Raw genomic sequence first — 22,265 nt, 5'->3', positions numbered from 1 at the left:
AACGTATTTTGTCTCCTCTCGTTTATTTGTTTGTAATAGCAACACTGATCAGCACATATATACACAGATATTTTTATTAAATTGGTAAAAATCTTTATTCACAGCAGCACGAGATTCATTCAGTTCCTCTCTCTCTCTCTCTCTCTCTCTCTCTCTCTCTCTCTCTCTCTCTCACACACAGCTGGAAGTGAAAATGGAAAGAGAAAACGAGGTGATGATGAGGACAAGAGGAAGCAAGAAGTGAAGCAGATAAGGTCAAATAACAGTACAAGTGAATGCTGTCATTAGCAGGACTAAGAAGTTGCATGTTGCAGCTTTATACCCCCCTTCCTAACATGAAAGAGAACCTGTGGTAGCCTTCAAAAGGTTTAGTTTGTTCAGTCTGGGCTACTGTAAAAAACATGGCAGCCTCCGTAGAGTGGACCCGCTCCCGATGTAAATATAAAGTATTTAAATATAAAAGGGCCAATTCTAGGGTAAAGAAAACAACAATTCGTACAATTTAGGTGAAACACACTAGTGAAAACATCACCAGGATTATTTTTCATACTCAATTTCTGCCAGTGGATCCCTTTCACCTAAATCTCACCCCCTGGACCTTTAAACACTCATTAATCCACCTCAGATTTAAACGGGACATGAACGCAGCACATGACCACATACGCAGGTGAGGGAGGGAGGGAGGGAGGCAGGAGGCTGCAGTTGCGCCTGCGGAACTACATTACCCACACTCCCCTGCGCGCGGCAACAGCAACAGCTAGGATGCTGCGATATCTCCGGCAGCCAAAGATCGCTGTGGCTGCAGGGATTCGGCTGCTGGACTGAAAAAAACCCTCACTCTCGTGTTTTTGGTAGATGTCAAATCCGCCGCACGGACACACGGAGGCTTCGGGCTCCTGTCGAATCTGCGGCCGGGTCCGGGTTAGAGGAGAGACGCTGCACCGCGCTAATGCGTTAGCTAACTGGAAAGGGAGAAGGGGGGGAAAAATCACAGTTTAATCGCTAATGGGGGGGAATTAAATAGCCGCACGGGCAGATATGTGGCGACTGGCGGCGGCTCCAGTTGAATGAGGATGGAAAGATTTTTTCCGGGCGACGCTATCGTTGAAGTTTCACGTCGGACACATCGCACCCGGAGCCGCTATCTTCAGAGGGTAACCTGGATAACCTTACACGCGACATGTCATAGCGCGTAAGCGGCTAGCACGGAGCTAGCTCGGCTCGGACGGGGATGGAGACGGACCCAATGTTCCCATCGGTATCCTCCGACCACGGGCGGCTGCTGCATGGATAGCTGAGGAACAGGACTTTTCTCCCGGAGATGCTCTAGCCTCCCCGGGTGGTGTAATTCACTCCTTACGTAACAGCTCCGGCTACACATCACCGACCGGCTTGTGTTGGCGAAGCGAAAGGGAAAATTCGCCTCCTAAAACCTCCACATCAGCATAAGAGGAGAAAGAAGAGAGGGGGGGTGCAGTGCGTGTTTTCAGGCTGCAAATAGACTCGCTGGGGTTCACAGTTCTGCGTGAGTGCAACCATTCTGTGCTTTGAGAAACTAGCAGCTCGCCGTCCAGTGTGCGTGTGTGTGTCGCTGTGGACACCATGAGGAAGTTCTTCGATTCCCGTCGGGAGTTGGTCAGCTCCGGGCCTGGCTCCGGGGGAGGAGGCGGCGGCGGCTCCGGGTCCAGTCACGCAGGCGGAAATTTCATTGGACGAGCCTTCACCGTCGGGCGACACCAAGTCACCGTGGAGGAGACTGTGGCTGAAGGTGAGAGATGGAGGTTTGCACAGAGCAGATGATGCATGTTGCAGGGGGATGATGATGATGATGACGATGGTGGTGATGATGATGATGCTTCATGCTCAAGGTAAATACACACAAGAGTCACGTGACAGCGCAGGGATGTAACCTCACACCATCCCCACAGAAAGGCTGCAGCCCTGCATCTGCCCCCTGTGTATCCTGGATGCAGAGCAGGGGCCTGCTGCTGTCTACTAGCTTCCCCTCTGAGAAACACAGCAGTTTCTCTCTCCTCTTTCTCCCCCTCTCCTCCCCCAAATCTCTCTCTCTCTTCTCTCCCCTCCTCCCCATTTTTCTCCTCTCACCCCCAACCGGTCGAGGCCGATGGCCGCCCACACTGAGTCTGGTTCTGCTTGAGGTTTCTTCCAGTTAATGAGGGAGGTTTTTCTCTCCACAGTCTCCAAAGTGCTGCTCATTGTGGCAGCTGTTAGGTTTCTCTATATTTCCTTCAGATCTTGACCTTCTATGTGCCTTGAGAACGTGTATATTATGATTTGGAGCTATACACATCGAATTGAATTGAATTCCATCCGAGCTGATGAAGACCTACCTGAATGAATGAAGGAAAGGTGTCTCACAAGCAGTAGATGATAACAAATTGTTGGATTTCTTTATAAACACCAGTGATCGTCACTTTTTACATCACCACAACATTGCTAAGGCCCGTGCTTGACCTCAAAAATGCAGTTTTATTCATTATATTCAACCTGGGAATACAATCTTGATGCATTTCCATTGATTTCTAGTGTTTTAAACATCAGTTTATCGAACATCATGCATACATGCTATTTCAAGTACATTATACGAATTAAACAAGAGAATACAGCAGTGATTTATACTGAATCCCTAAAATATTGTCATCCTCAGGCTTCATTCCTTAACACCATTGACTATTGCTTTTACACAAGCCACCCCATCCGCTCATATTTTTCCCAGTCACATACTGTGGTAATTATGTCTGCTCCACAGTATTAATCAGTGTGTCAGGCTGCCAGCTAGTGAGGACTTTCGAAGCCAGTGCCCACATTTTAAATGGTGTAGGAAGACAGTGTTGTACAGCTGATCAGATTGTCTGCACTCACTGAAATAAACTGAAACATTTTACGTCAGAAGTTGGAGCAGACCCTCAACTTGCACGAGGTGTTTGTATTTAGCGATCACGATGCCACAGAGCCGCACAATACGTATGTCACGTGCGGCATGAGCAGCATTGTCTGGCCCGAAACTGAAGTCACCCGGTCACAGTGAATTTGAGTGCGGTCTGAGCTATACCAGATGGTTAGGCCTCAATGTAGGCCTCTACATAAACCCTGCAGCAAAGACATGACTAATACATTACACTATAAGGCTGCAACATTTGGTCCTGCTCGTCCATATTGATGCAAGTCTTACAAATTGCAACAGTTGTTCCTATATTTTATTGTGAAAGGCGAAAAAAAAGAACGTGTCAGCTTAATTTCCCAAATCATAATGCCTTAACAAAGCTTGTGAGAATGATGTGATGTTGGTTGCATTGATCGTAGTTGGTCTATCCTCTCTTTGAAGACTGACCGTGTCATTTGGTGTCTTTCCTCAATCCTGCAGGTGGTTTTGCGATTGTGTTCCTCGTGCGAACAAATCAAGGGGTGCGTTGTGCCCTGAAGAGGATGTATGTCAACAATGAGCATGATCTGCAGGTGTGCAAACTCGAGATTCAAATAATGGTGAGTTGCCCGTGACCGAACGTTTATCTGTTTGTTCTCACTTTGAGCTTGTGGGGGTTTGAATGCTGTGTAAAAAACACACATGAAGGCAACAAACAAAACTCACTGCTTTTTGAAATTGTACCTGCAAATGTCCCAAAAATCCACAATGAAAGATATCTTGCTCCGGTATGAATAACTGCTGGATTCAGTACACAGTCAGCCTGCAGCGGTGTTGTTGGGATGGTTCTGTATTTATTCATCTGCTTCTTGGTGAACTTTGCTTTTGTTTACACAGTATTGTTTTGCATGTTCGGCTCTCCCCTCCTGAGATGAGTTTCAGAGATTGGAGTTGTCAGGGATATTTTTATGGACGTGAAATCTCATACAGACAACATAGTACCCTGTTTTTTCACCATTCATCGTTCTGTTCCCAAAGTTGAAGTTTCCCCCCTTCGACAGATGTATAATAAATGATGCCTGTTGGCTAACGCAACATAAAACTGAACTGAGCATATCCCAGCTATACATTCACTGTCATATGCTGGTAGAAGGAGACTATTCTGACTCCATCAGACCTCCTGACCAAGAGCAGAAATGGGACTTATTTAGTCTATAAATAGACACGTTTGTCATGGTAGCCTAAAACAAAATGTCATTATTCTATCAAGAGGCTTTAAAAGTCTTTTTTTTTTTCTATCATTCACTGAATTCAGGATCTGTACACGCAATTCAATCTTTTCTATCTGTAGGAATCCTCAGGAAGGAAGGAAGCGATTCATGGTCAGATTATTTAAAAAGCTGCTTGTATAAACTTGCAACAGAATTACAAACAGCACTTCATAACAACTTGGGTACTTGTCTCGCTTCGGAAAACAACACTGACATTTCGTTGGAAGATGATGTCATTCAAAATGTTTCCTTTACGTCAGTCCCTCACTCACTCTCATGCACAAACACACACACAGGCAGGTAAAGATTGACAGTCCTTCACCTCAGATGGTGTTCATTACCTAATACATTCCTGTTTCGGATTACCTCACACTGCATCATTCTACTCACACTGACCACAGAAGTTGAACAACATTCAAATTCTCACTGCATATTTTGCAGCAAAATATGGAAATATTTCTTCCCTGCCCCACCTTGTGTCACAAACCTTTGTATCACATTGTTATACCTGATTTATTCCAAGTACGAAATTGTGTCAGTTAGACTTCTATACCCAGAGCATCCAATTCACCAGTCATATTGTATAACAACACTTTTCAGCCACTTACAGCAGTTGCCTGTTTTGTTACTTACTTTGAGCAGAGTTGTGTGTTAACGCTCTTGAACTTGTGTGTTCTTGCAGAAAGACCTTGTCGGTAACAAGAATATTGTTGGTTATCTGGACTCCAATATCACTGCTATGGGATCAAGGGATGTATGGGAGGTTCTCATACTTATGGACTATTGCAAAGGTGATTACTGTCAGGGACTCGGGGTGTGGCTGCAACCACATACTTTGATTTTTCTAAAAGTGAATAGAATTTGTGTTAAAGAAGTTAAAAAATCAATGATATACTTGTCAGCTTAATTATCCGTGTTGTTCGTGCTGCTGTATAATTGGATTTTATTTTGCAGGAGGGCAGGTGGTCAATTTGATGAATCAGAGGCTGCAGACCGGCTTCACCGAGGTCGAGGTGCTGCAGATCTTCTGTGACACGTGCGATGCCGTTTCTCGTCTGCACCAGCGCAAGTCACCCATCATCCACAGAGACCTTAAGGTGACACATGTTGCCACCTCGGTTCCCTGTAGCGCTCTGCTACAGGGAACGTGTCAGACAGGACAGGTTGTCCAATCCCTGGTAACAAGGGAGGGAAAAACCACCACCTGCAGATTACCCTGCTGTGAGGTCTTTTGAAGAATCGGGGTTGATATGTTTGTGTAGAGTTGTGTTAAATTATGGATAGCTGCAACAGGAGAGAGGGAGGTAGATGTCAAAATACTTCAAATGCTGCAGAGCTCAGTCAACTGCAGTGTGGCTTGTCACATTCATTTTAAGTTACTGTCACTCAGTAGTTATAATCCAGATGGAGACATTTGGATTTCTTCAACTCATTTAAAAAAAGTCTTAAACTTGAGAGTAGTGTGTTAGAGCATGACGGAATGATCGTGCCAGATTTGACTAAATTAGCATTTCATTATGTGAAGGTGGCTGCACTTCCATATTTATATTCAAGGTGTGTGTGTTGCAGAGGAGTTTGACTTTGCAGAGCGGGTCAGTTGCTGCAGCACCCCCCCTGACATTTAAAAGTCCAAACCAGTTGTCTTAACTGAAAGCAGCTGCACGCGTCTGTGAGAGTCTCATCTCTCTTGTATATATCTACAGGTGGAGAACATCCTCCTGCACGACAAGGGTCATTATGTGCTGTGTGACTTCGGCAGTGCCACCAACAAGTTCCAGAGTCCGCAGACCGAAGGAGTTGCCACAGTGGAGGAAGAGATCAAAAAGTGTGTGCCTCTTTTCACCTGTTTTGTCTATATCTGCTGCTTTTATTCATCAGCACTCGTTTTAGGAATTTGTGTTGTGTGCAAAGGAGGTTAGAGTTGATGCAAATTAAATTAACAGATAAAATCACAATTTTCAATAACACTTTCAATAGACATATGCACATCTATTGTACATATGTAGGCTGATTTCACTGCTAATGTCAAAACCAGGCAGGTTTCTCACTAATTTCTTCCTGTCCTCTTTCAGATACACCACTTTATCATATCGTGCCCCTGAAATGGTTAACCTGTACAACAACAAGATTATCACCACAAAAGCAGATGTCTGGGTGAGTGAAGAGGAGGGTAATCTAGATAGAAGTGCATAAATCAAATAAAGCCTCAATTTCAGTTAAACATAATGAAAGTGTTTCTTATAGTGTATATATATTTTTTTTACTTATACCTGTATTTGCATGGGTACTGGATGTTTTACAGTAGAAAGCAGTGACATCTGGTGTGGTTTGGAGGGGAAAAGTATTTTCTGTGTGACTTGATTGATATTCGTGTTTAAACTCCTCTCCTCTCTTTGTTTGTGTTTTTGGTGTGATGGGGCATGCTTGTGATTGTCTTCTCCAGGCACTGGGTTGTTTGCTGTACAAGCTGTGCTTCTTCACTCTGCCCTTTGGTGAAAGCCAGGTGGCCATCTGTGATGGCAGCTTCACCATTCCAGATAACTCTCGCTACTCTTACGATCTTCACTGCCTCATTAGTCAGTGTCTCTTTAACGTCACTTCACGTTATCAATATCAATTTTCACAAAGCATGCACTTGTGTAAATGTCTATTCATTGACTCTCTATTCTTCTTTCTTTGTGGTGCTTTTTTTAGGATACATGCTGGAGCCAGACCCAGACAAAAGACCAGATATCTACCAGGTGTCCTTCTTTGCTTTTAAACTAGCTCAGCGGACCTGCCCTGTTCAGAATGTGAAGGTCAGTTTCCGTCAGCACTGGGGTCAGCTGAAATATTTGGCTTTCTGGCTTTCTCTCATGAGGAATTATTTTTTTTTTGTATTCAGTGGAATCTGCAATGGGTTTCTTTGCCTGACCTACATTAACAAACATGTTCGTTGTCACGCTGTGGAAGGAAAATCTGCACTAATTCATCATTTGCATACAGAATATCTGCCAACTTCAAGTTTTATGGTGTAATTTTTCTTCCCCATAATCCAGAATTCTCAAATTCCCGCTAAACTTCCTGAGCCAATCAAAGCGAGTGAGGCTGCGGCAGCAAAGAAGAACCAGGCTAAGCCCAGGCAAGCGTGAGCTGCTTTCATTCTATTCCTATCAAAGCTAGTAACTCTACATTTTGTGGAAGTAATTAGGTACAATCAGTATTCTGATACTCATTAAATAATTATGTTCACACTGTTTGCCATCATTAACATGAAGGCCAATATCCTCCCTTTGTTGCCAGACTGACGGATCCTGTTCCCACCACTGAAACCTCCATCACCCCTCGCCAGAGGCCCAAAGCAGCCCACACCCAGCCTGCTGCAGGCATTCTACCCATCCAGCCTGCTGCTCTCACCCCGCGCAAACGGGCTAATATCCCTGTTGGTGCAGCTCAGCCCGTTGGTACGTATGGAAAGAGAAACCAAGATTTTGAATAAAGATGTGCATAAAGACAAGAATCCCTCTAATCCTCTGTCCACACGCTCAAGCCTACAATTCTCAACAGTAACAGATCAAGCACGCAGGTTAAGACTCGTGTAAATTAATGCAATCTAACCACAGGCCCCAAGTGATTATGGGATTATTTTCTCCACTCTGCCACTTCAAATACCGTTTCACTTTATATCAGCTTTGTATCTGTTACAAATCCCTTAGATTTTCAGTGTTTATCAGATTCTATGATCCTCTTTAATACATTTAGTTTGAGATGAACATTAGCTCAAACCCTCCTACAAACTTTGTTATGTTGTTTGAATTTTACATTGTTCTGCATATGTAGTATTAAGATAGAAAATATTTTCATGCTCTCTCAAGAGTAATGTTCCTTTTTACAATCCCACAGGAGTTAGCTTAAGCCTCTCTCAGCCCGCTGCAGCTCTGCAGTCACAGAAGGTGCAGACTTCTGCTCTGCCACTCATCCAGTCGCAAAACAATTCCGGTCCGGCTGTGGCCCTGCAGAAACAGGTACGTACTCTCTGAATACACGGAGGAGCTTCCTAAAGATGATACAAAACCTTATCTTTCTACGTGTGTGTGTGTGTGTGTGTGTGTGTGTGTGTGTGTGTGTGTGTGTGTGTGTGTGTGTGTGTGTGTGTGTGTGTGTGTGTGTGTGTGTGTGTGTGTGTGTGTGTGTGTGTGTGTGTGTGTGTGTGTGTGTGTAAATGTGCAAAAATACAGAAGAAGAGGAAAGCGTCAGAAGAAAACTGCTTTAGTAGCATGATTCATGTCTCAGTCAGGCATACATAGGTCTTCAGTCTAGAGCTGAAACAAATAGTTCAAGAAGTATGAGTAGATTGATATAAAATTTATCAATAACAGTTTTGATAATAGCTTAAGTCAAAAATGAAACAGTTTTTCCACATTTTAATATTAATATTTTGTTGCTTTTCTCTGTTTTACATAATTATAAATTGTACATTTCTCAGTTTATATTTTTGGGAAATTATCACTATTTTCTGATGTCTTGGTTAAATGATGGATTCATTATTAAAATAAATTACAAGTTTATCACTAATAAAATAATAATTATTATCAGCCCTATACACATAAGTTAATGACTGCAGTTATTCCTCTCGTGCCAGGGCTTTGCAGATGTGATGTTTAACGTGATGACAGATAACGTTGTCTGTGACAGGTCGTGCTACCAGCCGCAGCTACAGGAGCAGAGACTCCCCCAGTAGCAGTAGTATCACCGGTGACCAAGAGTGACGTCCAACCTCAAGCTCAGCCAACAGTCCAGCAGCAGACCACACCTCCCTCTGTGGTCAGCTCCTCCTCCCAGCAGGCAGCAGTGACTCCATCCAGCCCGGCCCCGCCTCAGCGTCCAGCCCGACGCAAGCAGGGTAGCCAGCCTCAGCAGCCAGCGGCTCAGCCTTCGCCCAGCAAACCGGCCTCTGCTCAGCCACCTGCATCTCAGCCATCCGCTGCCTCCACTGAGATCAGCCAAAAATCAGCTGAGACAGTGAGTGGGCTGCTGCTCACCATCACCAGCTTTAATATCATCATTACAGAATTAACATACTGTAGGTTTTAATAAGGTTATTTTTTATTTTAATCTTATGTGTTTTGCTTTCACTGCATGCTTCTTTTGATCAGACTCCACCTGCTTCTCCAAAGACAACTGAAGAGCGAGGGCACCAACGTGTCCCGAGTGACGCCACAGCGAGTAGCATCGCTGCAGTTCCAGTTACTGACTCTCAGCAGCTGCAGGGAGTTAATGGAGATGCTGCTCTTAACCTGTAAGTGGCATATTTACTGGAATATGAGTTCAAATTGGGGTTTTCTCCTGTGTGTTTTATCTGTTATTACGTGCATTTGTCTCTCTAGATCACTTACATCTCAACCAAGCAACACCCAGCATGTTCAACAAGGGGCTGGAGACACAGTCCAGGACCAGAGCAAAGCTGGACCCACTGCTCCTGCCTCTGGCAGCGCAATCATCACTCCGACACAGGCGACTTGGAACCCCTTTGACGATGACAACTTCTCCAACAACTTCTCCATCCTCACTGCTGAGGAATTCAAATCGGAAGACAAAAAGCCCAATGGTAAAGTTTGTGTTCATAGATAAGTATTCTTTTCAATAGCTAACAAAGAGGAGATGTTATAACTACTTAATGTCTTTACTAGACCTACCTTCGGAAACTGAGACATCATATTCTGAAGAGTTGATACCAGGCCTGCAGGCCTTGACTGTGGAAAACGAATCCCAAGAAACAAGTATGTCACAGTTTTCCCTTTAGAGTCAGTGTTTTTGTTCTGTTCTTTATTTTTACACAGACCAGGACCCACAAAGCTCCACGGGCCCTTCACTTCCATTATAACAAGGTTACATCTTAAAATTATATTACACTGGAAATCATTCCAAACTTGTAAGAAAAACACATTCAAAATGGACATATAAACCTTGTCTATCCAGTGTAGTTTCTTACATTAGAAAAAGACATCTTTGCACATTGATACTCAACTAAAATAATAAGATAAATATGAACATAAAATATGTGTTAAACTCTGGAGAGATGTTTTCTTCTAACCTTTTTTTAAATAAAAAACCACTTCAGCATTTCAAAAGATTAAATCAGATCATATCAACAGAACGTCATTCCTATAAACAGGCAACTGTTCTCTCGAGTTAGCCTGCTCGTTTGTGGACATCAAACAAAGCAGACATAAAGACTGATTCATTTATAGATTAACGGTAGTGTATCTTCATAACTGCTGTTAATATGCTGGGTAATGCATTGTAATGTACAAGTCTGAAGGAATGTAATCTAAAGTCAAACCAAGAAGTATACCTCTTAATGCACCCGATCCATGAATCGGATTGGCTTTTATGAACCTTCCAAAAGTGATAGCTTTCTATGTGCATCACATAAATATAACAGGGGGTTTGGTCTCAATGAAAGAAATGTCGGCATTGATTAGTTTTTTAAGAGTTGTTGTTGTTGCCCAGGAAATGTAGCCACTCACGGTTTAAGAGCTGCTTTTAACAAGCTAGACAAACGTGATAATTGATTTGCTCATATACAGAACTAGGTAATACTGTCGCCTTAAGTCTTAAGCTGTTGGAAAAAATGTGGGAGAGTTTTTAGTTTTCTTCAATTGGTCTGTTTGATTCATTAAAAGAAGAGTTTGACTTTTTCAGGAAACACACTTCATTCACTTTCTTCCCAAGAGTTGCATGAATCCTCTGTTGTGATTGTACGTTAAATATGAAGCTACTGCCATCGGCTAATAAGCTCACACTTAAAACATAAAAGTTTAAACCATTGTATGGAAATGTACCAATGAAACAACAAGCTCCCTCCTTTAATGTATTCATATCAGGTTAATTATTTAGGCTTGATTTAAAATCTTTCCTGTATAACGTTGCTTTGTTTACCAGTTGAAAGACCGTCAGCCATCGTAGATTCAGGAGCTTTGCTGTTGGCTGTACCAGATCCTTTCTGTTCCCTGGAGCTGTTGGATGCACCAGGTAAACACAGTCTCTCTGCTGGTGGATGCATGCTGTATTTTTTTGTTACCGTCTCACACAGTTTTTGCCATTGGTGAAAAGCTCTCGTCTTCCAGAAAGAAATCCACACACATTGTTTAAGAGACATCTGAAAAAATGATGTGCTGGTTGTCCTAAAATATTCTCAGTGAAATGAATAACAATTAAATATGGATGATGACATGAATAAATGATGATTGCTGAAGTACTTGATCTAAACATATAGATGAGCACCCTGTCTGGCTCCAAACCAAACGCCATCAGACCAAGTTCTTTTCAACGTCTTTCTTTCTCGTCTGCTGCTCTGGGAATATCTTGAATCAGTAAATCCTTACATGACCTCCACTACACAAAGAACACAGTGTTTTCCCCTGTACTCCGCTGTCTGTTAGTGGTACATGTTCTAACCCCCTTCTCTCTGTCTTCACCGGCCTTTAGAGAAGCTGATTGAAGGACTCAAATCTCCCGACACATCTTCACTCCTGCTGCCTGACCTCTTGTCATTGTCGGATCCCTTCGGTGGCTCTGTGGAAGAGTCTGCGAAAGGTGTGTTTGTGCTCCTAAATGTTCTATGGTGTGAATCTTAAAATATTCTAGTTTGCAAGTAGTTGAAGGAACGTAAGATCAGGATATGTATCAGTGTCCTTGTCTATAATTAAACTTTAATCTCTCCTCTTTTTACTTTTACCTTCTCCTGACCCAGACTCCCTCACTGCAGACGACTCTCTCCTGGGCTGCTCCCTGATCTCTGCTCCGTCCGCCCCCCCAGCAGCGAGCAGCACCACCTCCTCCGTATCCTCAGCCCCCAGCTCCGCTGCCTCTGCTCTGGATGATTTCAGTCTGTTGTCTGGAGACTCCATGCAGCCTAAAGCAGGTAAGGTGGAAGAATCTGGCAGAAGTAGGCGGTGAGCTCCCTGAACGCAGAGAGTGTGAAATTTAAAGCAACATCACCAAACAACTACGATCCGATGTGGCCTGATAAATGTTTGTGGGGGTCTCGCTGAATGTTTAACTCAACATCTGCAAATGGACTCAGAAAAACAAATTCATAAGATGGTCAGATGAGGACAGAGAAAAGAACATTTCAGTTTTTACAAGCTAATACTGAGTTACCTTGAGACGCATCTTGAAGTTTTTCAGGTCATCTCTTCATGATGTGTCCTTGGACATTGAATGAGGTGCTGGGAACTTGATGTCTGCATATTTATTTCTTACACAAAGAAGTGTTTGTCACAGTGATTCTGCAGTCGGTCAATTTCAGTCATAGGGTAATAGAAGAAAACAGGAAGAATACAAATGATTTAGAAATGTGCATTAGAGTGACAGAAACACTGTGGTTTACTAATATTCACTTAAAAGTCAAAAGTTCGGTATTCCAGTTAATTAATCCTAAACAAGGAGGTGCCTCATCAAACCAAATATAGATTTCTAGTTTTTGAAATGTTGTTTGTCTCTGTATGTTGGCCCTGCGATACGCTGGCGACCTGTCCCGGCTGTACTTCCCCTCTCGCACAACACCAGCTTGGATTGGCTCTAGGTCTCCCAGCAACCCCAAGCGATAGGGATAATGGATGGATTGCATGTTGGACTTAAAGCTGTTTTCAACCCTAGAGAGAAGGAAGACTCCTACAAAATGCCAAAACCGTCTACTGTTATTGGGGATATAACATTGTCATTGTCTGCAGACTTCAACCACTGGGTGGCAGCAGATGCATTTCCACCTCACCTTAACAAATTCATCTGGACAGCCTTGAGTTATATTTCTCTCCATAACGTCGTAATTTTTTGACATTAGAGGAAAGTTCTATTTGAATGGAATCGTCTGTGAAACCATATTGTGTCTCAAACCGAGAGCTCCGCAGCTGTGGCTGACTTATTTGTTCTGTGTGTGGTGAACGAAGGCATTTAACTGATGTTGACAGGGCCGACTCCTAATCACAGCCTGAATGTGTGCAGCAGCTGCATGATCCTAATTACGACTAATCTCTGCTCATAAAATCTTATCAAACAGCTCTTTTATCGTGGGAGAGCAGTGGATGTGTTGTTGCTGTAGCTGAGCTGATTTTATGAAAATGTTGATCATGGCAACGGGGTAAAATATTGGTAGTTTAATAATTTTTGGTCCCAAACTATATATGTGCTTCTTTTTGTTTTGTTTTGTTTTCACCTCTTCCTCTAGAGATTGGGCTTTCATTCTGTTACAGCCAACACCTACTTTTCTTCTGTTCTCTGCAGACTCGTCTCTCCTGATCTCGGACTTTGAGCCCCAGCAAGCAAGCGGAGAGGTCGGCACGGAGGATGAGTTTGATCCTATTCCCGTCATAGGGCGTAAGAACTCCCAAGGTAAGTCTTTACAGTCTCTGCAGGGAGGCACAGGCGGGTCACGATGGTTTTTAGGATTAGAGACGCACCCGGGGGTGTTTGGGGTTCAGTCGCATGCTAATTTGCTCAATAATAACTGACCTACTGACCAACTGATCAGGTGTCTGCACTACTTCTGCATCCTCACTTGAGAATGATTGAAAACCAGTAGAGTTATATGGGTAAACTCTGCCCTCTTTTTTTCTCTCCTCTCTCTTTCTCAACCTCTCTCTCCCTCTCTTCTCTGACTGCTGTGTTTGCTTGTTGTGAATCCCACTCCTCTGCTTCTCCTCCCCTCTTGTTTGCCCGTACTTCCTCCCCCTTGTCTGTCCGGCCAGTTTCAGGAGGCCACTCGCGCAGTAACAGTGGCGGCTCTGAATCCAGCCTGCCCAGCCTGGCCCGCTCCCTGCTGCTGGTGGACCAGCTCATCGACTTGTAGACGGCCCCCTCCCCCCCTCCAAGTAGAAGCTGTAACACTGGACTGGCATAGCATAACTGCAATCAACACTGTTGTCATAGCTAGCTTCCTGCACCCCTGGCTGCCATCATCATTGTAGCTCCTACAGTAGAAGCCTCCTCTGCCTTTTAGTGCTTCTTCACTCCCGCCCTCTCCGCCGTATCGACTTCATTATCTGGCTTCTCCTCACCTCTTATCTCTCACCCTCTCACTCACATTTTCTCTTTGTCGTAGTCTCCGTGCATCGTGTATTGTCCGTTGGCTCAATACACTAACATCATCCTTTCTAAAGATTAACCACCGCATCTCTCTGTCAATCAGGATATGATATTGCTATCCAGTTTGTTTGAACAATATTGCATTGTGTCTAATAGCAAACAATAGAAGATCATTGTTGTAATGTACAATAGGCCTAGTTCTAAGTGGTTGTAGTTATTATCGTGCACAAGTGAATTTGTCGTTGTTCGGCTTTCTAAGTTCCTCCTCCCCAGGTTTATTTGCACATTTAAAAGTAAAACCATGGAAAAGTGAAATGATAGTTAGTTCAAATAGGGTCAGTTTGTCTCTTCTACAAAGGGACGCCTGTTTGAAAAGTGTCATGTAGCCTGATTTGCACAGTAGCAGGAGTGTTGCCTCCGTCAGCCTCGGCTGCTGGAGGGAATATCTTTTAACAGTTTAAAGCTGCTATCGATTAGACTGAAACGTCCAATGATATTGTGTCACAATCTGGAAACAAACAGCCATAATCCCTCATTCTGCCTCTCCTTCAGCTTCTGCGGCACAAGCACCGTACAAAGTTATTGTGATGTGGAGAAAAGCAGGACACAAAAACAGTGAAGTGCCATAAAATAATCTATGAAGTAAACTGACTAAGCTGAATGGATGAGTCCTTGAAGTGTACAATATCTGCTTAGATCTAACTATAACTACAGTAAAAAGAAATATCTTGCACATTATGTTATCAATTCAAGGTGAACCTGTTTTCAAGACAAAGTGCTTCACCTTCATTTTATCCTTGAGGCAAGTGATAAGTTGCTTTGGAATTAAATGACAAATCATTGGTCATTTAACAGTGTTTATAGCAGGGTGCCATACCGACAAAACAAATGCATGAAATCATGAAAAAAAACTTGAATAATCAACTATGATAGAAAAACGTAGAAATAAACTAAGTAGAAACAACTATTCAGGTAATTTGTGGCACTGACAGAAACGACACAATGTGGCATTTTCACTCATTCACATTTTTTAAATATCAGCTGAAACACGAATTCCGCATCATGCAATCCTTCCTACATTCCTGCCGTTTGTTCACTCATAACTTGTGTAAATAGAAAACTGGACCCCTGCAGGCTCTTATCCAGACCATAGAGTTGGTTCTTCTTCCCATGTATATATGAAGTCATTGTCATAAAGCTTTACTTGTGGAAAACATATTGCTTTACATGTTAAATCTGTCATCCATATATATATATATATATATATATGGTGATTGATTGAAATTTGATTGATTGATTGACATTGTTTTCCTGTTAATAAATGTTAATATGACTAGAGTGTTAGAGAATGAATGTAAGAAATAAATATTAGTCTATAATGAAAAAAATATATATAATTCTTAACACCATAATCACTGAATAATATGGAAGAATACTCATTCCTCTTTGTGGGATTGTTTTTCTTGGTTCTATCTACTCAATAACTGTCGGTACATTGAACTGTATAGATGATAATCCTAGTCTTTGTTAGACTTGAGAGATTAGGCTGAATCCCATGTCTTATTCCACCTTTGTGAAACGAAAGTGAGCCTGTGTTCCGTTTGTTTACATGGACTGATGAAGGATTATATTTTTATTGAACACGGTCGACAGTTTTTCTGACGAGCGGGAGCTCAAACTCTTGAATCTTAGTCCTGTTTCATGTCTTCGCTTAAACTAGAACTTTTTCTTTTTTCTGAAGTTGTGCTTTGTAAAGCTTTGTTTTTCGCTTTACCGGGTTTTAGTGATCACAGACGTCATATCGAAAAAACGCATGGCAGTGTTGTTGAATGTTACGTTCACGTGTGTTGGTGGTTCTACAGTGTTCTGATAAGTATGTATGTGTGTATGTGTGCGTGGAGTCGGACTTGTTGGATGTGTTTTCCAGTAGCCTACTTGTGTTGTTGTTTGCTGCGAACATGGCGACAGTCCCGTTGTCATTAAAGTCTCTTCTGAAAGCACAGCCCCCTCCTCCTAAATTCTCTCAGGTCGTCAGAGCTCCATGACTCTCTCTGAGGGTTGGACACGTATTGGCTTACCGCTCGCCCCAGTCTCTCTGTCCTCCGGACGTCTGCGCTCCATATTACAGCTTCAAGAATTTGTCGGATTTGTAACGTGTGAGGGGCTCTGTGAAGGGGAAATCGGCCAGTTTCACAGTGACCACAGGACACTGTTGCTGCTGTGGTTTGATTATCTGACGGCATCAAATCAGCCGTCCAGGGTTTGAAAATCAGCTCCAATCAGCAATATAAATGTTTCTGTAGGATCAAACAAAGTCATTTCACTTTCCATGCATGAACACAGTGCATGAAGACCACCTCCACCTCAATGTCAATACTAGAAAATGATATCAAGTAGAATATATCCTACATTACACATATGCATCCGCTACATCTACTTATACTGCTCAATTTTTGAAGTAAGAAATCATATGTTTAAAAAATCTGGATTTATTATTGTATCATTATTTATAGGGTTTTAAGATGAACAAATCAGTCATATTGTGTTAAAATGCTGAAAGAAGTCCACGGATGCTGGTTAGATATATTCCACAAAATCCAAATAAATGTAATAAAAGAAATCACCTTAAAACTTAAATATTAAACCAACTAAACAAATATTAACGTAATATTAATATACCGAATCTGAGAAAAGAGCTCAAGTTATCGGGGGCATTCATTACTTTGATAATAAAAGGTAAAGAAGTTTCATGATAATGACTTTATGTAGTACATATTGGTGTCTTTGCAATTTCAATGTTATACACTAGCCCCCAAAATCTAAAAGATCTTTAAAGTAGAACTGACTTTGTCCATGTCGGTAAACGTCAAAGATCGACCGGCGTATTTACCATAGGTACGGCATGTGCAACTCACGGCTCACGTTTTTTTCCTTGAATCGTCATCCTCTCTATGGTCCCTCCACTGAACAGCTCAGTCATTCGCAGTTACTGTTTGAACCTATGCAACTCCCGAGCTTTCTCCCTGTCGCTGCCTGTGTGCTGTTGTAATCGGTGAAGACGAACAGGTAGTGAGATTAGTCCTTGGTGGGAAACAGGAGCCCCTCGTCCTCTGTTGTTGTTTTTTTGGGGGTTTTTTTTGCCAAAACTGAAATCGGATACTCCCGAGTGTTTTTGAAACGCCTCTTGTCCGTTTGGCCCAAACCTGCGTCAGAGCTGTGGTATCGTGTGCTCCTTCTATTTTTGTGAGATAATTAAAGAATTATAAAGGAATAGCAAATAAAATACAAATGTGAATGTCAACGTGTGGAGTTTTGATTGTAAGATGTTGTTCAAACCTATGGGTTAAATTTATTCTGTCAGTAAAAGAAACATTTAAACAATTTATATTAAGTTATACATTTTCAATTTTACATTGTATTAACAGGTTTTGGAGTTTAAGTGCCATAATAACAATAATTGTTGGTATTTGATTAGTTTCTCATCCGACTTGCATGGAAAGATATGTGCATGAAAGCTTGTGGGAGACTAAGGGCCTAAAAGTAATTTGTTGAATTGTAATATAATATATTAGAGTTTGGTTTAATTGTGTAATTCACTAATCAACATGTTATTCTACTTGGGAAGCAGGGTAAGTCCACTCAGGTAAGATCAAACATCAGCTTCATGCCCCATTCAAACTATCCATCTTTATCTATCACTGCATTGTGTCGATGCCTTTAGTTTCTGTACGATTCCATTTTTATTTCAGCTACACACAATAATGTTATTATAATTTCATACTCGAGTCTGACCAGCTGACTCAAGGCCACAGCTTTTTTTTTTTAGTATCCACTTATTTATTGATCCTTAAATAACAAGAATAGAGCAGAACATAAATGACGGAGATGTGTTTGAGGTGTATTACATAAATAATGGGATATTAAAAATAAATATATAATTTTAAAAAAATATATATTTTTCACATATTTAACTACCCACTTAGTACATACCCTGAACACAATTCTTGTATAACCAAATTTTACAGTTCTTTGTCAAAGGGGTTTGTTTATGTTATATGTTATTGTAAAACATTTTTTTAAATAATTGCCAATATTTTGTCATATTTTTTTTAAACCAACAAATGTGAATCTGGGCCTCTACACTGAAGACATTTTGACATAATATTAATAATAATAGTACTGATAATGATAATTGTTATATTCTCATAACAATAGCTCCGTGGCCAATACAAAGTGCTCCACAAATACATCAAGAAACAATACATCATCATTTAAAAGTAATGCAGAAGAAAACTATAAAAGTATCTAAAGTAATCACTAAAAACAATGGTAGTAAAATTTGGTAACATTTAGTTTTGAGAGATGAATTAAATTCAGATGGTGACGCTTCAAGTCTTATAGTTCCTCATGTAAACATATCACAGTAGAAAAGCACAGATCTAAATGAATTGAGTTGATGGCTCTTGTTTATGTTAATGAATGTAGGATTAAAAAAAAACTGAAAAGTTTGTCATCACTAAAACGTTACAAGATTTCCACTCGATCACCTTCTGTCACTGGGTTTGGATCAATATGAGGCAGATTTGGTTCATCATTCACTTCTCTTGTGTTTAAAATCACTGAAAGTAGAAAATATGCTGTTGTGTATAATGTGCAGTAGATTGTAGATTGTAGTTTTGAAGCTCTGAAGCACGTGTCCTGATGTTGTTCTGGTCTCCTCCACACACAGACCTGCAGAGGGAGCTCCACAGCAAAGCACCGACAGGCTCCGGAGCTTCTGTTCTGCTCCAGTTGTCCGAGGAGCAGCAGACACTGTGGATCCAGCAGCAGCAGACGACGACGACTGCTGCGTGCGTCCATAACAAACACATGTTGCAATCAGATGAGATGAGCGCACACCACCATGTGATACCAGCTCCTTCCACCAGTTTCCCCCCCCATCCCGTCAGCGGCCCGGTCCCCTCTGATGTCTTCCAGCTGGCTCCTTTCAAAACACCTGGAAAAGAAAGCGGGGCGGCCTCCGGCAGCTCCTCCTCGTCCCGTAAACCCACCGAGGCATCCGATGTCTTCCTCCAGGCGCCGTTCGGAAAGAGGCAGGAAACCGCAAAAGCGAATGCTCAATTATTTAAAAGTGGAACGCAGCACAGCGTTCAAAGTCCCCTGGTCCCGTCCGTAGCGTCTGTCCCCGCTCCCCGGCCCCTCGGCCCCCGGGCCCCTCGGCGGCCCCTCGTGCTCCAGCAGCCGGTGGCGGTGCACAGGGTCGTGTCCAGGATCGGTCAGCAGGCCGCCGTGGGCTCCGTGGCCGTGGGGCCTCTGCACTCCTGGACCATCGGGGGACGAGCTCTGGAAGACCCGTTTGTTTCTGCACCTTTCCAGCCGAGGTGCTCTCCCAGGGGAAACCTTGAGGATGTGTAACCGTCCCCCCCCCCCTTAAAAATGCCAAGTCAAGAGCTTTTTTTCTGCAACTAATGAAGGAGCCAAAGTATAAGTCAGTCGCAGTGTTACGCTTTTTGTTCTAATGTGGTTTTAGGATTATTGCTGCGGTATCAAACAGACTCAATGAATCCCTTTAACAACGAAGTACTTTAAAGTTAATGCTCTACCTCAGTCACGTGCTAGTGCATCAATTCAGAACTTTACTAACAGTCTGAACTGAGAAGTTATTCAAAGGACCGACAGTGTAATGATCTGGTTCTCAGTGCACTTGTGCTGAAAACTCTTTAGGACACCAAAAACCTTTTTTTTGTAATTTGTTTGACCAGATATTTTTACTTTTATTCCATTTTTTTTAAATATTTGGTGTATCTCAAGTGCTCCTACTTTATTTATGTAACTTGAGGACACATATTCACAGCATCAGAAACAAGATATCAAGTTAGTACTTTCAATTATAATTCTCTTATCAATTTTGCTGTAATTGCAGTAAGGTCTATTTCTGTTTTCTATCCATCCATCTTGTCTTATTTCCATTTAGACCTTTACATTTATTCAACCTTTCATATCAGTGTTGGAATGTGGTTTACATTCAGCATCAATGCTACAGCAGAAACCAAACACTTTGCCACAAGCTAAAGAAAACCAGTGACATTAAAATGTAAGGAGGGAAGGGGGGATTAATTTGTGTAGTTGTAACTTTCATGTAAGGGAATTTTTATAAATATTTAAAGGAACCCCAAATGGTAAATGACCTAAATTATTTCTAACTTAGTTGACCTGCTTTTAGAGGTTGTTGCTGCCGTTTCCCCCAAAAACTCTGAGCAGTGTTTTTAGACTTTTCTGGTTGTTTTGAAATGAGTTTGTTACTTTTGTTTGTCTTATGTTTTAGTATTTTTGAATGAAACATATCATGTATGTGGTAAAGTAAATCAGACAGTACAGTAAGAAGTCAGAAATATCAGCATCATCTCTTCCGAGCCAGGATTCTATTAAGTTTCTTCTTAAAGTGATAATATTTTAATACATTTTTCTTTATTATGCTTCATACCATGTGGCAGAGACTTTTTTTTTTAAATACCGTACTGCCTTTCTTAACAGCATTTTGTGCATGCATAATATTTTTCATTTGTATTTTCTGACTTTTGAAACTTGACATTAGGAAAATGTTGTCAGTGAAAATTAATCTGTATTAAAGTTTTATAAATATAATTGCATTTGGTGGTATAGTGTGTTTAAGGTAAATACTAGTTTCTTGTCTTAATTGCTGCTTCATTACCAACTTGTTTCACAGCAGGGGACCCAGGCCTTTGTGGTTCTACCTGAGAGGAGATGGAAGAACAATAAGAGAAAAGCAGGTTAAGATGTTTTTTCTGTGTCCCAAATGTTGCTGGTTGCATGTCGGAGGACTTTATATTCAGAATCTGTGCAAGAGGATGGTTGATGCATCACAGTTTAGCATTTCTGTCTTCATAAAACAGGACAAGAGAGGTTAAATGTATCGTCTTTCCATGGAGACTTTTGGTTTGCTTGTTTTTATTGAGACCAGATTATGCAGATTCAATCTCACGCAGAGGTAAAATGGAAAAACAGATAAAACACTAGACACGATAAACTTTGTCTGACTGAGTCCCTAATAAACCAACACGTGTTACAGGTCAGAACCTTTTGTTCGGGAGGAAAAGTAAAGTGAACTTGTGTGTTGAAGATGAGCCACTTGATTCGTTGCGCAACATCGAGATTTACTTTCCTGAACCTGGAACAAAAAGAGCACATGGAAGAAAAGTGGCGAGTACGTCAAGGAAAAGAGAGATAAACAAGAAAATGGATAAATGTGGAGGTTTTTGTTACCACCACCGAGGAGGTTATGTTTTCACCCCCGTGCTTTTTGTTGGTTGGTTTGATTCTAAGTAGGATTATGCGGAAACAACAGAGCCAATTTCCATAAAATGTTGTGGAGAGGTGGGGCATGACCAATGGAAGAACCCATCACATTTTCCTGCTGGTATTCTTTACTTAACATTGTGAGATGGGACGGTTTTTTTCAACATTTTCGTCGATTTCTCAGAGAACAATTCATTGATCTTGATGTTTAGTAGACTGTATATATTTCTGTGTGTGCAAAGTTTCAGGCTGTTATGTGCTGCAGGATTATTTTTACCCATTTCACCCTGGACTTTCATGGATTTTCCAGATGATGTTATCTAATGAAACTGAATGAAACACAGAGAGGCTGATGGAATCCGATCAGAGAAGATCAGGAAGGGGAACTTATTTAGAAAATCAAAAAGAACTGTGCAAACTGCATAAACACTGCTGCATGAGCTAAGACACATTTTGCAATGCTCTCCTTTTCATATATGTAAAGATGTAACATTCTATATGTTCATATTGGCACATACAAACAAACAGGCGAATGACCTAAACTCAAGTTTCCCATGCTCAACATTAAGTCTATATATTTTGTCTTCTGCGGTGCTGGTCTCTGTAAAAGTGTTAAACAGTGTAAATACCTCTTCCAGATCTCCATGGCGTCACAGTTGGATTTTGATTTTATTGTATGCCTGTAACCCGACTGCCTGCCTCTGCTTCTGGCACTTTTCTCAGAC

At 41.7% G+C, this 22,265-nt stretch overlaps 1 protein-coding gene across 5 annotated transcripts; it reads left to right on the top strand.

Moving 5' to 3' along the window:
- The first annotated feature begins 736 nt into the window (after window positions 1-736).
- LOC118125449 (AP2-associated protein kinase 1) lies at window positions 737-20,868 on the top strand. 5 transcript variants are annotated; one of them, XM_035184012.2, is made up of 20 exons: window positions 737-1,768; window positions 3,386-3,504; window positions 4,838-4,946; window positions 5,110-5,252; window positions 5,859-5,980; window positions 6,228-6,309; window positions 6,599-6,731; window positions 6,850-6,953; window positions 7,194-7,276; window positions 7,438-7,598; window positions 8,038-8,159; window positions 8,830-9,156; window positions 9,291-9,433; window positions 9,522-9,742; window positions 9,825-9,914; window positions 11,080-11,169; window positions 11,626-11,733; window positions 11,891-12,061; window positions 13,423-13,530; window positions 18,953-20,868. In XM_035184012.2, exons 1-20 carry the CDS (start codon window positions 1,603-1,605, stop codon window positions 19,636-19,638), a joined length of 3,288 nt encoding a protein of 1,095 aa, XP_035039903.2. In that variant the 5' UTR covers window positions 737-1,602; the 3' UTR covers window positions 19,639-20,868. The 5 variants fall into 5 exon arrangements, with proteins under 5 accessions (XP_035039903.2, XP_035039902.2, XP_035039906.1 ...); XM_035184011.2 differs by having other exon boundaries at window positions 7,194-7,282; XM_035184015.2 differs by lacking the exon at window positions 18,953-20,868 and adding an exon at window positions 13,893-17,524.
- Window positions 20,869-22,265: the final 1,397 nt, after the last annotated feature.

The sequence above is a fragment of the Hippoglossus stenolepis genome, chromosome 18 (assembly GCF_022539355.2).
Source record: "Hippoglossus stenolepis isolate QCI-W04-F060 chromosome 18, HSTE1.2, whole genome shotgun sequence".
NCBI lineage: Eukaryota > Metazoa > Chordata > Actinopteri > Pleuronectiformes > Pleuronectidae > Hippoglossus > Hippoglossus stenolepis.
Note: the sequence above shows the minus strand (reverse complement) of the source record. Positions and strands in the feature narration are given on the sequence as shown.